General features: G+C 38.0%; 1 protein-coding gene across 1 annotated transcript in view; it reads right to left on the reverse strand.

Annotated features, from left to right (window-relative positions):
* Cdh12 (cadherin 12) overlaps positions 1-16,307 on the reverse strand; it is a 263,403-nt gene that overhangs the window by 21,965 nt on the left and 225,131 nt on the right. Inside the window, exon 6 of the mRNA XM_059276185.1 lies at positions 3,768-4,021. Within this exon, the coding sequence (XP_059132168.1) occupies positions 3,768-4,021 (254 nt within the window). The remainder of the gene's footprint in view (positions 1-3,767; positions 4,022-16,307) is intronic.

Consider the following 16,307-nt stretch of genomic DNA (forward strand, 5'->3'; position numbering starts at 1 on the left):
GTGAGGTTAGCTGTGGCTTGTTCTGCTTCTCTGACTTTTCAGAATTCACCCCAATACCTAGCTCCAGGTTTTTCTATTAATAAGACCTCTTAAGATTTGTGTTACAGAGTCGTCTTGAGGAAGAAGGAAGGTGGAGTTGTCAGCCTGACATAGAGGAAACAGAACACATAGGAGGAGAGATTGAAAACCCATGAGCCACATGGCAACATGTAGATTAACAGAAATGCGTTGTTTTAAGTTATAAGAGCTAATTAGAAACTATCCTAAGCTAAGGCTGAGTGAGCTTTCATAATTAATAATATGTCTCTGTGTCATGATTTGGGGGCTGGCTATATGATAAGAAGCTGGAATGATGGCTCAGCTCATGAGTGTTCTTGCTTAACAAGCATAAGTGCCTTAGTTGAGATCCCATCATCCAATTGGAATAAATAAACAAAGAACAAACAGAAGCAACAACAACAAAATATGAAAACAAGTATGTTAGTGCGTATTCATAACCTCAGCATGGTATAGGTTGAAGACAGTGTGATCACTCACACATGCTGCCACAAGACTACATACAGGTTCGTGGAGAAATTGCTTCTCAAGAAAATAAGGCAGAGAGTAATAGAGAGATACTTGGGTGTCTTTCTCTTCCTCTGTATGCTCACAAATGCTCATGCATGCATGCACATGTTTGCTTTCATGCACACATATACACTTCACATCTGCACACACACACATTCATATGTCAAAATAATAAACTAAATACAAAGGTGTGAAGTTAGGAGATAAGTCCTTAGGGGGAGAAATAATGAATCTGTGTGGCTTTCTTAAGATAGAGATCACTGTCCTTCTATAATATTTATTTATTTAATATGCATGTGTACATGCCCATACTCATTTTTGTGTACCATGTGTGTGCATTGTCTGAAGATGACACAGAAGGTACTGATGTACGTGGAAATGGAGTTACAGATAGTTGTAAGCCACCAGTTTGGTGCTGGGAATAGAATACAGGTTCTCTGGAAGAGTAGTCTCTGCTCTGAACTGCTGAGCTATTTCTCCAGCCTGCTAACTGACCTTTTTAGAAATTGGAGGACCTGCTCCTTACTTTGTTTTATGAATACAAGAAGACCATGCAGCAGAGGAAGATGAAGATGTTACCAAGATGCTGTATTTACCTTCACTTTGGTTATGGACTTCAAAGTTTCCTGACTGTGGCATGGAAATGTTTCTTGCTTCAAATGTTATAGGGCTCTGTCATAGAAAACTGAAATTGTCGGAAAGCAAACTGGTACCAAGTGGCAAGTGCCTTTGTAACTGATCCCTAACTAAAAGATGTCCAGGTTCTGAAAGAACTTTGAATTTCTGTAATGTATAGATATGTAGAATGATTTTGATAAATGGTCTAATGGAAGAGAAAAAAATTGGGTAGCTTTAGAAAAAGGTTCTATTTTTGTTGAGAGTATCCAGAGACCTTGAACAGTGTCTTGGTTGAACACAAATGATAAAGCCAATCTGATGACATATTACAGATAAATAAGAAACGTATTATTGAAGAAGCTATGAATATGAAAGAGAGTAGAGAACAGTACATGAGATAGTTGGAAGGACAAAGAGAATGGACAAATGTAGCTAACTTGTAAATTCAACAAAAAAAATCCAGAAATAATAATTTCTGTTAGAGGAAATGCTTTACAATACTATTCCATGGATGACATTAAAAATAGGAGAAAGAAAGAAGAGAGAGAGAGAGAGAGAGAGAGAGAGAGAGAGAGAGAGAGAGAGAGAGAGAGAAATGTAGGGAGGGAGAGAGAGAGGGAGGGAGGCAGGCAGGCAAACAGACACACATATTATTGGACACCAGAGCAGTATCAATTCATGTGGTCATGTTCAGAGAATTTTGGAGTAGTTTTCAGGTCACAATGCTATTCTATCAAAAGATACAACTTTGAAGATACAAAACTCAGTATGTATCTTAGATTTAATAAGAACAACATTATTGTGAATCAGATTGTGAGTCTATACTTACACAAACATCAAAGGAGACATATTAATTGAAGATGGGATTGTTAAGCAAAAGGATATCAGTATATAAAATTTTAATACTTTAGCCTTTGCATATTACAAAAAGGAAAAAAATTACAAAAAAAATAAATTTCAGAAGAATCTATGAGGGTTATTCTTTTGATCACATACTAAAGAACTTTGTTTTGGAATAAAGGATTCCACCCATCATGTCAATATGAGAAGAAAATGTTACAGAAGAATCACTGCACACTGGGATTAACAAAAACAGAGACATGAGAAAAATTCAGGAAAAGTACAAGACTTCTCAAACAGAACCAGATCACTGAACTCTTTACTCAAATGCATATGGCTTTCTTGAAGAAGGAACTCAGATATAATTCAGCATCATGAGCGATGGAAGGTATGTCTACTTGTGAAATGGTTTCAGTATATGCCCAAGGCCAAGCAAAAACACAGGGCTGGGGAGTTTAAGATTATTCTGCAGTTGTTACCTATATACCTATGCTGTGGATATCACTCTCTATAAATAAAATGCTGATTGGCCAGGAGCCAGGCAGGAAGTATAAGTGGGACAAGCAAAGAAGAGAATTCTGGGAAGTGGAAGGCTGAGGCAGAGAGAAGCTCCCAGCTGCCACCATGACAAGCATTATGTGAGGTACTGGTAAGCCACAATCCACATGACAAAGTATAGACTAATGGAAATGGGTTAATTTAGGATAGAAGAACTAGATAACAAGAAGTCTGCCATGGCCATACAGTTTGTAAGCAATACAAGTCTCTGTATGTTTACTTGGTTGGGTCTGAGCAGCTGCGGGACTGGCGAGTGAGAGAGATTTGTCCTGATCGTGGGCCCAGGCAGGACCAGAAAAACTCTAGCTACAATACCTAGGTGGCGCTGACACAGAAAGTCACAGAGTGGACACTGTTTTTGAAGTGGTATGAACTGTGGATCATTCCAATGGCTCTAGAAGACTCCAGACTCAGCAAATCTGTAATATAAAGATGCCCAGATCTAAAGAAAAGTTGTTCCTAATAAATCTGAAAGTCCACTGGACTGACTCCTGCTAGCATTTGGAATCATGCAGGTAACACTGCTATTTCCTTTCCTCTTTTATACATGGAATAGGAGTACCTGGTCCATCTGTAACATGCCACATATTTTCAAACCTCATCGCTTATTTAGGTTCAAAGACTCACAGCTAGAGAACTTGCTAGAATGGTTCCAACTGAGAATCTCTATGTCTTGTTTAGTGGCTATTTATAGGAGAAATTAGATGTTAGATTCTTGGTTTGATCATGGGATCATTGAAGAGTTTGGGGGAATGTGCATTTGGAATAACTATATTTGGCATGTGAGAAGGAAAAGAAGGTTGGTGATTCTGATTACAATGTTAAAGGTGGGATATTTGTGTCTCCTTTCCTAAGGGACTCTTGTCTTGAAATTCTCCAATCAACAATCTTGTGAATGATTTGATGTTGTTTTGCTCAGAACCTTTTATAAATGAAAAAGTGGCTTATTAATTGGAGTGATATGTCCACCATTACATGGCGGCAAACAGTATTACAAGGCTTTGTGCTGGTTGTTTGTATTCACTCTCTATGGTAACACTTCCATTCTTACAGTAATAAGAATTCATTACATTTTGTGGGGCATGATCGGCTATTCCTGGGCAGCACCTTTAGTCATTGAGTTTGTTTTCTCCTGCTGATTGGGTTTCATTTGTCTAATGCACATTAAAAATGGTTACTCTTACCTAACAGCACTACTGCCCACATCGAGGTCCTGGGCTGTGACAGCCCCAATGATGGTCCCCACAGGAGTGTCTTCATAAACTTCCATGGTGTAAAGTGGCTTGCTGAACACCGGAGGCTCGTCCACATCCAGCACGCTGATCTTTACTGTCGCAGTGTCTTTAAAGGGGCCAGCGGAGTGAAAGCGGTGGTCAAGGTGAAGGTTGGAGGCCTCTACTTTGAAAGTATATGCCTTCTTCGTTTCAAAATCCAGAGGCTGTGAGAAGGACAAAATGAGGAATTATGTTTATACAGATCTGAGCAGAAATGGTGACGTTGTTTCTAAGCAATCTTCCAGCTGCTCCCAATTAATTACACCTGTTTCATCTTCTCCTCTTCTTGCTAAACACAGGGCAGAGGAAACACAAGGTAAATATTTAATAACATTAAAGATCAACGGCATATAGAAGTAATCCATAATGTTAATTATCTAAGTACATAGAATTGACAAAATCTACATGTGCACATCATGGTAGACAGGGCAACTCATGTTTCTCCTAAGCAGTGTGCAAATAGTAAGGGAAATGCTATTTTGCTTTTATCCAATACTGACATCTACTGGACAAAAGTAAAGATTGGAAAAATAGAGCAACAATGAAATTGGATTGGCTGATTATTTAGATTCCAGGTGCATATAGAATGTTAGCTATTTGCTTTTCTTATTTTTCCATGGGTACCATTATCTGCTAAAAGTCTTGAATAAACAGGTAGGTATTTTATTAGGAACAACTATAGAAATTTAAAGTAAGTACAATGGTTACTAAAGTTTCTTGAAGTCTCAGAATTATGTATCAAATCAGTGCATTATCAGAACACATCACCAAGAGTTCTGACTTCAAACGCATTGATAAATTACAGATTATCTTGAACGTAACAAAAGAAATCATTCGTGCATATGCACTGGTATTCAGTTTAGTTGTTCCCACTTTCAAATATCAGTTCTTTCATATCCATATCTCTAAAAACACTGAGGTCTAGGATCATTGTGGCACTGGGACACGTTGTGGGAGGATCGGCAGTAGACATGGGATCTCATTATGTGGCTTAGGCTGGCTTTGAACTGGCAATCCACCTGTCTCAGTTTCCTTAGTGCTGGGATGACAGGTGGGACCCTTTACATTCAGCTTTTTGTGTGAAGTTGCTTTTTTTTTATTTTTTTTTTAAGCCCTGTTGGTGACACACAGTAACCATCCAAGAACTTGGAAGGTAAAAGTAACATAATGATCTCCTTTAAAGAGAACCCTGGGCTACATAGTTAGAGTCAATGCTAGCCAAAAAAGCAACCATTTGCCTAGAGAAAGTGACAAATATCACTCATGTTGAAGAAAGAAGAAACTGCTATAATTAGGAGAATGTTTAGCTTGGGAAAATTAGCCAAAGACATGGGAGACAAAAATTTTCAAGTATTTGAAGGGTCTTCATGAAAAACAAAAGGGTTGGAGTAGAATTTAAATTTGTAATAATGTAATTATAATTTATAAAAAGGAAGTTCCACACCTTACTTTTTATGGGGTGCAAGGTTGGTGGTATATCATGTCGATTTGCTTTCAACGTATTCTAGAATAAATTCATATTATATAATTAATACTTTCTAAGAAGTGACAAGTTTTTCACCATGTGCCATTAGAGAGATCTGAAAGAGAATTAAATATAAGATGGAAGGGAGCCAGGCAGTGGTAGTGCATGCCTTTAATCCCAGCACTCTGGAGGCAAAGGCAAGCGGATCTCTGTGAGTTCGAGGCCAGCCTGGGCTACAGAGTGAGTTTCAGGAAAGGCACCAAGCTACACAGAGAAACCCTGTCTCAAAAAACAAACAAACAAAAGATGGAAGGGAGTCCTTGTTAATTCAATTAAAAGTATTCATTTTTATAAATGCTTAAAGTTGTGAATATATTAAGTAATACAAAGCTGAAGATAACAATTACTAATGACTACTTCACAAACACTGGTTTTTATTAGCTTAGTCATTTGCTTTTCCAGGAAACAAACTGCATGTACATCACTCATGTTTGTTCTGTTACTACTCACAGATTCAGCTGCTGTCTTTGGATGCAGGCATGAGTACCACATCCTCCCCATTTATCTCCCTGTTTTCTCCTACATACTAAAATGTCTATACTTGTATAATTATGAAGATTCCTTCCAAATCAGCCTTAAATTTATTTTTTACTGATTACACATTTCACCTCTCTTAATGAACTTGGCTCCCTACTGATATGTCAATTTCAAGACAAAGAGAGGACATAGGACTTCTGAATTCCTCTCCCTTTTCTAATATTCATCATTTTAGAAGACAGGCTGGTCTCTTCCTTTCCAGAACTCCTGACCTAATGCAATGGCAAAATTCAGTAGTTAAGGTTGAGAGAGAGAGAGAGAGAGAGAGAGAGAGAGAGAGAGAGAGAGAGAGAGGGAGGGAGGGAGGGAGGGAGGGAGGGAGGGAGGGAGGGAGAGAGAGAGAGAGAGAGAGAGAGAGAGAATAACCTATTTATACCTATGGATTTGTTTGGTTTTATTACTACAAACTTACATCCTGCAGAGATCAGAGAACTGGAAAGAAAAAAAATAACATTGAAGAGAAACACCACAGTAATACCCTAGCTGGAGTTCTTCTTCATGGCCCTGACCCTTAGGCAACCTCTTCTTACAAAGTGCTGTATCTCAGTAGAGTCCCTCACTCTGCTTACTACCATCTTAATTCAGGGGTAATGAACTTAATTTTCTAATGGTCACAATAAAGTGCTAGCATTTAAAAGAAGTACAGAATGATCAAGATTTGCTTAGAATCTTAGAAAATAACTTATGTGTGATGGAATTTATTTTTTGTGAAGTTGAGTGCATATAATTAATGTACAATAAATATGAAATATTTATTGCTGACACTACTCACAGCTCATGTGAATGAATGTTTCTAGAAGAATGTTCTAGAAAATGATTGTGAGATCAGATTTTGGATGAGGATATCCCTTCTCCTTGGCTGGAAACAGGTCATTTATAGCCAGATTTTCAGGGGGGAGTTATGTAGGGAGATATGCAATAAGTGACTACAATTTTCGAGAAATGGAATATCTATATTTAATACCTCCCTAAATAAAAATGAAGAATTAACTGGGTGGTGGTTAATCCTGCACTGGGGAGGCAGAGCAGGTGGATCTCTAACTTCAAGGCCAGCCTGTTATACAGGGCAACACAGAGAAACCTTGTCTTAGATAAATTAATAAATAATAAATAAATAAATAAATAAATAAATAAATAAATAAATAAATAAGAATTGGGCAGACTATATTATTATAGTGACTTTCTCCTTCAACATTCTTATTATGCCAAAACTATGGAGAGTATTGTGTACAGATTTTTTTTTCACTTCAATGAATGTAAAAAATGTTAATGTTAAGTAAGTCAATCTCCAGGAGCTTCCCGAGTTCCTGCTTCTACATAATGTTATATAGAAATCAATGGATTTCATTATTGACTTTTTTTTGTTGAATTTGAAAATCAGTATATCCAGAAGACAGAGTGCAAAAGTGCCTCCATCATATTATTATCATCATCATCAACATCACCATCATCATCATCAACATCGTCATCATTATTACTTTGTCTCCAAGAACCTCCAACAACTGAGTGTAGGAATGGCTTGTGAATTTAATATCATGTCAACCAACAAGGTATTGAGTTTTAAAGAAAAACATATTTTACAGATGTAAGTAAGGTCCTTAATCATTTGAAACATGATTGAAAATCTGGCCTAGTTTGTTAAGGTTGTGAAAGAAAGTAAAGAAGATAGTGTGAGGCTACCTTCTTAGAGGTTACTGGTGAGGACACAGCATACCTTCTTAGAGGTTACTCATGAGGACATAGCATACCTTCTTAGAGGTTACTCATGAGGACACAGCATGCATATAGTCAGTGACAGAAACTATAGAAATTAAGGATGATCACGGACAAAAGCTGACACCAAAATAAATCTCAACAACTAAACCACAGGCAAGTAAATTCTGCTGGCAATAGTATGCATGGACTAAGGTTCATATCTGATCCTGGCACCAATTCACACCACAGTTCCTGTTGAGAGGTGCTGAATAAGGGACTCATCACAAATACTCTGACCGACAGCAACTATCATTTGCCTATCTTTACATCCTCTCATCCTCTTGCTTCAGATTTTATGATGAGCATGCATCATTTTCATCAACACAATGAAGCAATCACTCTCACAAAAATACATCCTGAATTAGAAAGATTCTGCCCTGCAGAATCAAACAAGTCTTAATAATCATTAGAATGACACATTTCTGAGGAACTCGTGATCAGAAGGCGTCATTATCTAAAATGGAACTGATCATTTGTGGACAAAGAATTGGAAACAGATTTATAACAGACCGAGCTACAACAGAAAGACATTGGGAGCATAATTTTGTAGAGTAAGTTTACTACTCTGCCTGGACAATAAAGATAAGGCATTCAGAAAGAAGTTGGTTTTGAAAAGAAACACAGTTTCAAAGACTTATTTTATGACCAGTAATCTCAGTCTTTGTCTGGAAAGAGGCATAAGAGACTGTGCATTTTTCATCATCACTGTGCAAGGACTCAAATTAACATTTCAATCATTAAAATGTGATCAAGCGCTCGATAAAGAATAGATGTCTCAGTTTCAGGTGAGAATGTCCCTGTAAGGGAGAAATAGAGTGAAACTTGAATATTTGAAGTATAATTTTTCCTTTTAACAAAATTTGCATGTATATTTGCATGTAAATTTGCATATAATATGTATATATTCATATATGTACAATAAAATTTTCAGAAAAAGTTATTTGTACATATATATATATATACAATTAAAAACAAAATTTTCAGGCAAAATATGTTCTAAATAAATTGTTATTTAAGATATACATATTTCAGGAAGCTTGTTGTAAAAATCTTAAATCTAAACTACTCATTAGATATTCCTTCATTTTTTTCTGTGAAAACATTTTTACTAGATTTTACATTTATTACAATATTGCCACATATCGGCAGTTTTAATAAATTAACTGAAAATTAATGGGCACTATTCCAATGACTGTAATTAATGACAATAATATTAAAATACATCCAGTAGTTGACACAATACAAACCAAATCAAATACAGAATTGTGAGAGCCTTCTGTACTTCTATGTACAGATTTCAGTAAAAATTTTCCTAAAAATAACAAAAGATTTAATTAAATACTGTATGTTTTTAGTAAAACACATATCTTCTTTATATACAGTATAAATCATTTCCTAAAACAGACCTCCCTCATGTGACAGAATGTCTATTCTTTTTAAACTTGTGATTTACAGCAAGCTTATGTCTGAAACAGATTTCTTCTTTGAACCACACGGTTTCCATTTGTTTAATCAACTTATTTTTTAATATTTGGAAAATATAGCTAACTTTGTGGTTCATGTGATTAAAAACAGAAATCAATATGCCAAAAATGAGAACAGTAAACCAACATAAAATACTCTTTTAGCCAATGGAAATTTAAAACCTTCTGTGTACTTCAGTGATATTTCTTTGTTTATGGGGAAAAACTACAGATTGGTGAGCTACGTTGGGGCACATCAAATATAGTGGGAATCAACCATTTTAAATTTATGTACCACATGCATCATAGGAGATTAGGATGAAGTGTTCACATTTTGGGAAGAAAGAAAGAGGTAGGGAAAAGATTGATGAAGACATTCTTCCTGCAGTGCTTTCTTTGCAGAAAGAATGAGGTGCAGAATTGCAATCACTCTGGTGTACTGAAATGTTACTTATCTGTATCTCTTAAATATGCCAAAAATGGCAACAGAGTCTGTGCTGCCTCCTCTGTACTTTACTGTTGTTGAATGCTAGAAAATAACTCACATGGAATGTACAGATAGAGCTCCATACACTCACTTTTGGAGTGAAGAATAGAAAAAGAAAAGTAAGGAGGAAGGCTTGGAGAAAAGTCAGTGCAAGGCAGAAATGAGGAACAAAGCAGGCTGAGGTAAAAATACAGGCTGGATAGTTGAGTTCTAGCCCTGACTCAGAAGAAACACCAGGCAGGCTAATGTCCTGCTGGAAAAGGCAGGTCTGGGGCACTGAAAGCAGCCTAAGAGATTTGCTAGATTCGTACTTTCAGAAGTGTAAAAGAGAAAATATGAGTAGGAATACTTCTCTTGTGTTTGTGTTTATGATTACATTGTACGGGCAGTTTCATAAATGTATGTATATCTGTGTGATGTGCGTGTATTTATACGTGGAAATGAAGGACAGAGGTCCATGGAAGATGTCTTCCTTTGTCCCTTTCCTTCTTATTTTTGGAGGCAGGTTCTATCCCTGAAACTGGAACTCACTAATTTAACTGGACTTGACTGGCTACTGAACACAAGGATCCTCCTGTAACCACCTATGTAGGATTAGCGTTAGCCTCATTTGCCAGCCAGATATGGATCTGAACCCAGAACCTCATGCTTAAAGGAAAGGTACTTTGCGTACTTGTCATAAAGTCATATCCCCAATTCTAAACATAAAAAAAAATTCTATAGAGAGCAGAGATGGAATATATGCATTACTATATCTTTTGAATTTTAAAGCAAAATTAAAAACTTAAATCTAAGAGATAGAACATAAATCTACGTTGAGTGTTTCAAACTTTTGGATAATTTAGAGTTGAGGATTCTTAGGAGTCTAGAAAATTGAATTAAGATTTTTTTTGTATATACACACATACATACATACATACATACACACACACACACACACACACACACACACACACTCAGGAAACATGTTTTGCATGTGTATATGGCTGATTGTCACATGCATGTTGTGCCTGTGGAGGGTAGTGTGGTGCACTGGATCACCTGGTATTGGACTTACTGACAGTTGTGAACCGCCATATGCATGCCAGCTCCTTTGGAAGAGCAGAGGGCACTCTTAACCACATAGTCATCCCTCCAGTACAAATTAAAGTTGTTTTTTTTAAAGGCAAAATCAAATGTTTTTTAAAAGAAACATAATATTCACAGATATAAAGGTTACAACAATTTTTTTCTTTAAAGCTGGACATTCCAGAGTAGATAAAAAACAAACAAACAAACAAAAAAAAACAAAAAACAGTAGAGAAATGACAGATGTACAAATTTTGTCATATTCCTGTTTTCCCCCAAATCGACCACATGGTGGTGCTATACTACCAACTTATATGACACGGAATCTAAGTCTTCAATGTTGATAAACAGAAGAATTTGGAAAGTTACTGATTAATAAGTAAATACATAATATAAAAGCCCCAAAAGAACCCATTAATGCCAGCTTATAGTTCCCATAAACAGTAAATCATGAATATCCTATGCTGAAAATCATTCTGCTTTGCATTTTTTTCTTTCATTTTTCTTTATTAAGAAATTTTCTACTCACTCTACATACTATTCACAGATCCCCCTTCCTCCCTCCTTCCACCGCCCAGCCCTCTTTCCCAAGCCACCCCGCATCCCCACATCCCCTAAATTGAGGTCTCCCATGGGGATTCAGCAGAGCCCAGCACACTGAGCCTAGGCAGGTCCAAGCCCCTTCCCACAGCACCAAGGCTATGCAAAGTGTCACACCACAGGCACCGGGTTCCAGAAGCCTGCCCATAGACCACAGACAGATCCCGATCCCTGCCTGGGTGCCCTCCAAACAGTTTGAGCCTCTACATGAGTGGACTGGGTGTGGGGTGGGGGTGGCAGAGAGCGAAGAGTGGGGGATGAGACCATAGGGAAATGGGAGGGTCAAGCTGGAACAGGGACAGAGTGGGAGGGCAGGGAGGAAGATACCATGATGGATGAGGACATCATGGGAATAGGAAGAGGCAGAGTGCTGGGGAGGCTTTCAGGAACCCACAACGTTGACCCCACTTTGGTGTGCTGGCAGCGGTCCAGAGGGTGCTTGGACTGGTCTACTCTGGTGACCAGCCTAGCAAATAACCTAACTTTCATCATAGAGCCTTTGTACAGTGACAGATGGAGGCAGATACAGAGATCCATGGCCATGCACCAGGCTGAGCTCTGGTAATCCAACTGATGAGAGAGAGGAGAGACACTGCAGGCGAGGGACGTGGAGATCATGATGAGAGGATGTGCACAGATGACCGGCCACACTAGTGGAAGCCCATGAACTGTGGACTGGTGGCTGTGGAGCCCCCATGGGACTGGACTAGGCCCTCTACATTGCATTTAATGCCACCTATAGCTTACGTAAATGTCAAGCAAAATAATAAGCCAATAGCAAAACAATTACAATTTTCTTTTCTATTTTGTAGAGTCACTTATTTTATACTAAAGAATAATATTTTAATTCTCCACTTAATGAAGATGCATGATCCCTTATTAGTTGGTAAAGGGTACTTTATTGAAATAATACAGAATTAATGGTGAAATTATATATGATATTAAATCATAAATCTAAATATTTACTCTACTATTATAATTACACAAATAAGATAAAAATCATTTTCCATGAATAAATTTGTAGTATCTGTCTTGAAAAGATTTAACTCAGTTTAGTTTCTATTTGTATAGATATTAAATAAATACACACCTTATTTTCACTTATCCATCAGTAATAATTAAAACATAATTCATGTAGCTTTAAACTATCATTATTTTCTTACTCTAAATTTGGCCCACCTCTCAATTTTTATAAGAGAATAAATTTTATGACATTTTTTATTCTTGTTTTGCTATCATTCCTATTGCTGTGTATCTCAACAATGTATAAGACGGTTTTGATATTTTTATTCTTAGCTCAGTACAATATGATATGAGGCAAGTTAGTGTCCTTATTTTGTTTTACTTTTTATCAATATCGTGTGCCTTGGAGAGATTTGTAAAGTTTCATGGTGTTACTCTGAATTTAAGCTGACAGAGAAATGACATTCTGTCTGAGTTTTCATAAAATGAATCAAAGTTGAGTTTTAAAATAAAATAAATAAAAATGCCCTTCTTCATTCTTCTCAGCTCATAAAAACCTGAGCACCATATTCATCTACTTACATCCCTTCCTCTCAGAGGAGAAGATGGAAATGAAAGTAGTAAATAGGAAGCAAGGGTGAGATAAAAGATAGAACAAAAATGAAAACGTGCACCTCACAGCACAGAGCATTCTAAAGCCTAAAGCGATATTTTACAAAAAGAAAAGAATTCAAAGGAACTCATGCTTTATTCCTTACTTGCGTCTCAGAATCTTTAGTCCAAAATTAAAGTAGTTCCTTTAAAAGTAGTGCATATTCATTTCTCAAATAGAGTGTTGACCTTCTAAATGGATTCACTTCAGTGTATGTAAAATGTGACCCTTCTATGAATTTTATTTTTCACTGAAATCCTTTCATTGGCTTTCCACACTGAGATTGCAAAGGGAAACATTCTAACCAATTTTAGGACATAATACAATTTGAAGTTTTTATAGACTTCTGTTTTGGTCTATATTTTCATTTAAGCACTCCTAATCATGACTTTAAAGTAGTTGCTTACTAATATATTGATTATACATTTAAAAATTCTATTTTTCCTGAAATAGATACTGTCCTTAAAAAATTAATGCTTTTTTGTTTTTTTTTTTATTATTGTTGATGTTGGGTTTCTTGTTTGTTTCTTTGTTTCTGTTTTTGTTTTTGGATAATGAAGTAATACTCCATTGTAAAAAAAATCACATTTTCTTTATCTTCAGCTGAGAGACAATAGAAAAAAAAAGACATAATGAAATTTTCAGGTAAATGGGTGAAACTATAAAGAAAACCATCCTGAGTGAGGTAACCCAGACCCAGAAAGACAAGCATGGTATGTACTTACTTATAAATGGATATTAGCTGTTGAGTAAAAGATAAATAATTTACTCAAATTAGCTGTTGAGTAAAAGATATAATTCACAGACCCAGAGAGGCTAAATAACAAGATGGGCTCAAGGTGGGGACATAGGAATCTGCCAGAGAAGGGGAAATAGAATAGATTTTGTGGTTTGACTGGGAGAGGGTAGGGCTAGGAAGAAGAGGGAATCAGGGAAGGGGTCAGAGAGATGGAGGGAGAGTACTAAAAGAGATTATTGGATATGGGGGTTTAGGGGGTGAGATAGAAACCTAGTGCAATGGAAACACCCTGGAATCTACAAGGGTTACCCTAGCAGAGACATCTAGTAATGAGGGATACAGCACCTGAACTGGCCATCATCTATAACCAAGCAAGGCTTCCAGTGGAGGGACTGGGACATCAAACCAAGTGCAAAACCTTTGACCTAAATGTTTTCCCACCTGCAAGATGTACTGGCATAATGGTGACTCAGATATTGTGGGAGTGGCCAACCCATGACTGATCAAACTTGAGGCCCATGCCACATGGGGGAGCCCATTCTTCCTGACACAGCCTGGATAGTCAGAATCCAGAGGCAGGGCAGCCCAGAGACCCAGGATAGAAACAAACACTACTGGCCAAAAGAAAAAAAAAATCAGTCAAATAATTCCTAATGATATTCTGCTATACTCATAGACCAGAGACTAGCCTAATCCATCAGAGAGGCTTCATCCAGCAATGATTGATGAAATGGTAACAGACGCAGATGTCCATAGCAAAACATTAGGTGGAGCTCAGGGATCCCCTCTGAAGATGGGGAGGAAAGATTGTAGGATCCAGAGGGATGAAGGATACCACAAGAACACAGCACACAGAATCAACTAACCAGGGCTCAAAGAGGTTCCCAGAGAATGAGACAACAACCAGGGAGCCTGTATGGGTCTGAGCTCGGTCCTCTACATATATCATAGTTGTGTAGCTTGGGGTTCTTATGGGACTCTTAACAGTGGTAGTCGGGCTGTCTCTGACTCTTTTACCTGCTCTTGGGATACTTTTCCTCCTACTGGATTGCCTTATCCCCCTTAATATAAGGAGATGTACCTAGTCTTAATGCAACCTGCTATAACATGTTTGGTTGATGTCCTTGGGAGGCTTGCCCTTTTCTGTAAAGAAATGAGGAATAGTGGATCTGGGAGAAAAGGGAGGTGACAGGTGGGGGTAGGACTGGGAAAAGAGGAGAGAGATGAAACTGTGGTCAGAATGTAATATATGAGGGAAGAGTCAATCAGTCATCAATCAACCAATAACAAAAATAAAATACTGGCCCTAGAGCCAAGAGACTTGTATAAAAATCCCCTTTACATTCAATCACAAAGAAATTTTTAACATCAAAAAAAAAGAATTAAGGTTGATCAAGTTAATTTTGAAATTTTCATAAGTTTTTCACCTGTATTTTTTTTATTAATTAAGACCCCATAGCAACAGTTTTAATTAAGAAGTGTATCTATGTTATTTGCTAGGCTGGTCACCAGAGTAGACCAGTCCAGGCACCCTCTGGATCACTGCCAGCAGACCCAGGTAGGGTCAACCTTGTGGATTCCTGAGAGCCTCCCCTGCACCCTACCTCTTCCTTTTGCCATGATGCCCTCATCTATCATGGTATCTTCCTCCCTGCCCTCCCACTCCCTGTTCCAGCTTAACCCTCCCATTTCCCTATGTTCTCATCCCCCACTCCTCACCCTCTGCCACCCCCCAACCTAGCTGTCATCATAGAGCCTTTGTCCAGTGACAGATGGAGGCAGATACAGAGATCCACGGCCAGGCACCAGACTGAGATCTGGGAATCCAATTGATGAGAGAGAGGCGAGGGACATCGAGATCATGATGGGAGGGAATGCAGAGATGACCGGCCATACTGGTGGAAGCCCATTAACTGTGGACTGGTGGCTGTGGAGCCCCCATGGGATTGAACTAGGCCTTCTGGACATGGAAGACGGTTGTTTGGCTCGAACTGTTTGGGGGGCACCCAGGCAAGAGGATCAGGATCTGTCCCTGGCGCATGGGCAGGCTTCTGGGAATCTGTTGCCTGTGGTGTAATACCTTGCACAGCCTTGGTGCAGTGGGAAGGGGCTTGGACCTGCCTAGGCTCAGTGTGCTGGGCTCTGCTGACTCCTCATGGGAGACCTTGATTTGGAGGATGTGGGGATGTAGGGTGGCATGGGAAAGAGGGCTGGGGGGTGGGAAGAGGGAGGAGGGGGTCTGTGGATAGAATGTGGAGTGAGTAGAAAAATTCTTAATAAAGAAAAATGAAAAAAAAGAAATCTATCTATTACTGTGCATGTATAGAAAATCACTTTTCACATAGTACAACATAACCAATGAAAGAAGATATATAATTTTAAGCCTTCTTACAAAATCTGTTGCGTTTTACTTTAGCTATAATCTTTAGAGTTACTCAAATGTGTGATAGAATTTTTCAGAGAATCTGAGTACTTATTAATGTGTACTTTCATCTTTTAAAATACAGCAAGAACGTCATCAGAGCTCACATTCTTTTGTCTGTGAGCATCCTATTCAAAGCCCACACCACCTCTGTGGATTGTCTGTGGTATCTTCACTAGGGTATTTCTTTCCTATATCCTCAGTAACACAACCTGAGTGACTAGGTTCTGGGCCTAGGA

The sequence above is a fragment of the Peromyscus eremicus genome, chromosome 11 (assembly GCF_949786415.1).
Source record: "Peromyscus eremicus chromosome 11, PerEre_H2_v1, whole genome shotgun sequence".
In the NCBI taxonomy this organism is placed as follows: Eukaryota; Metazoa; Chordata; class Mammalia; order Rodentia; family Cricetidae; genus Peromyscus; species Peromyscus eremicus.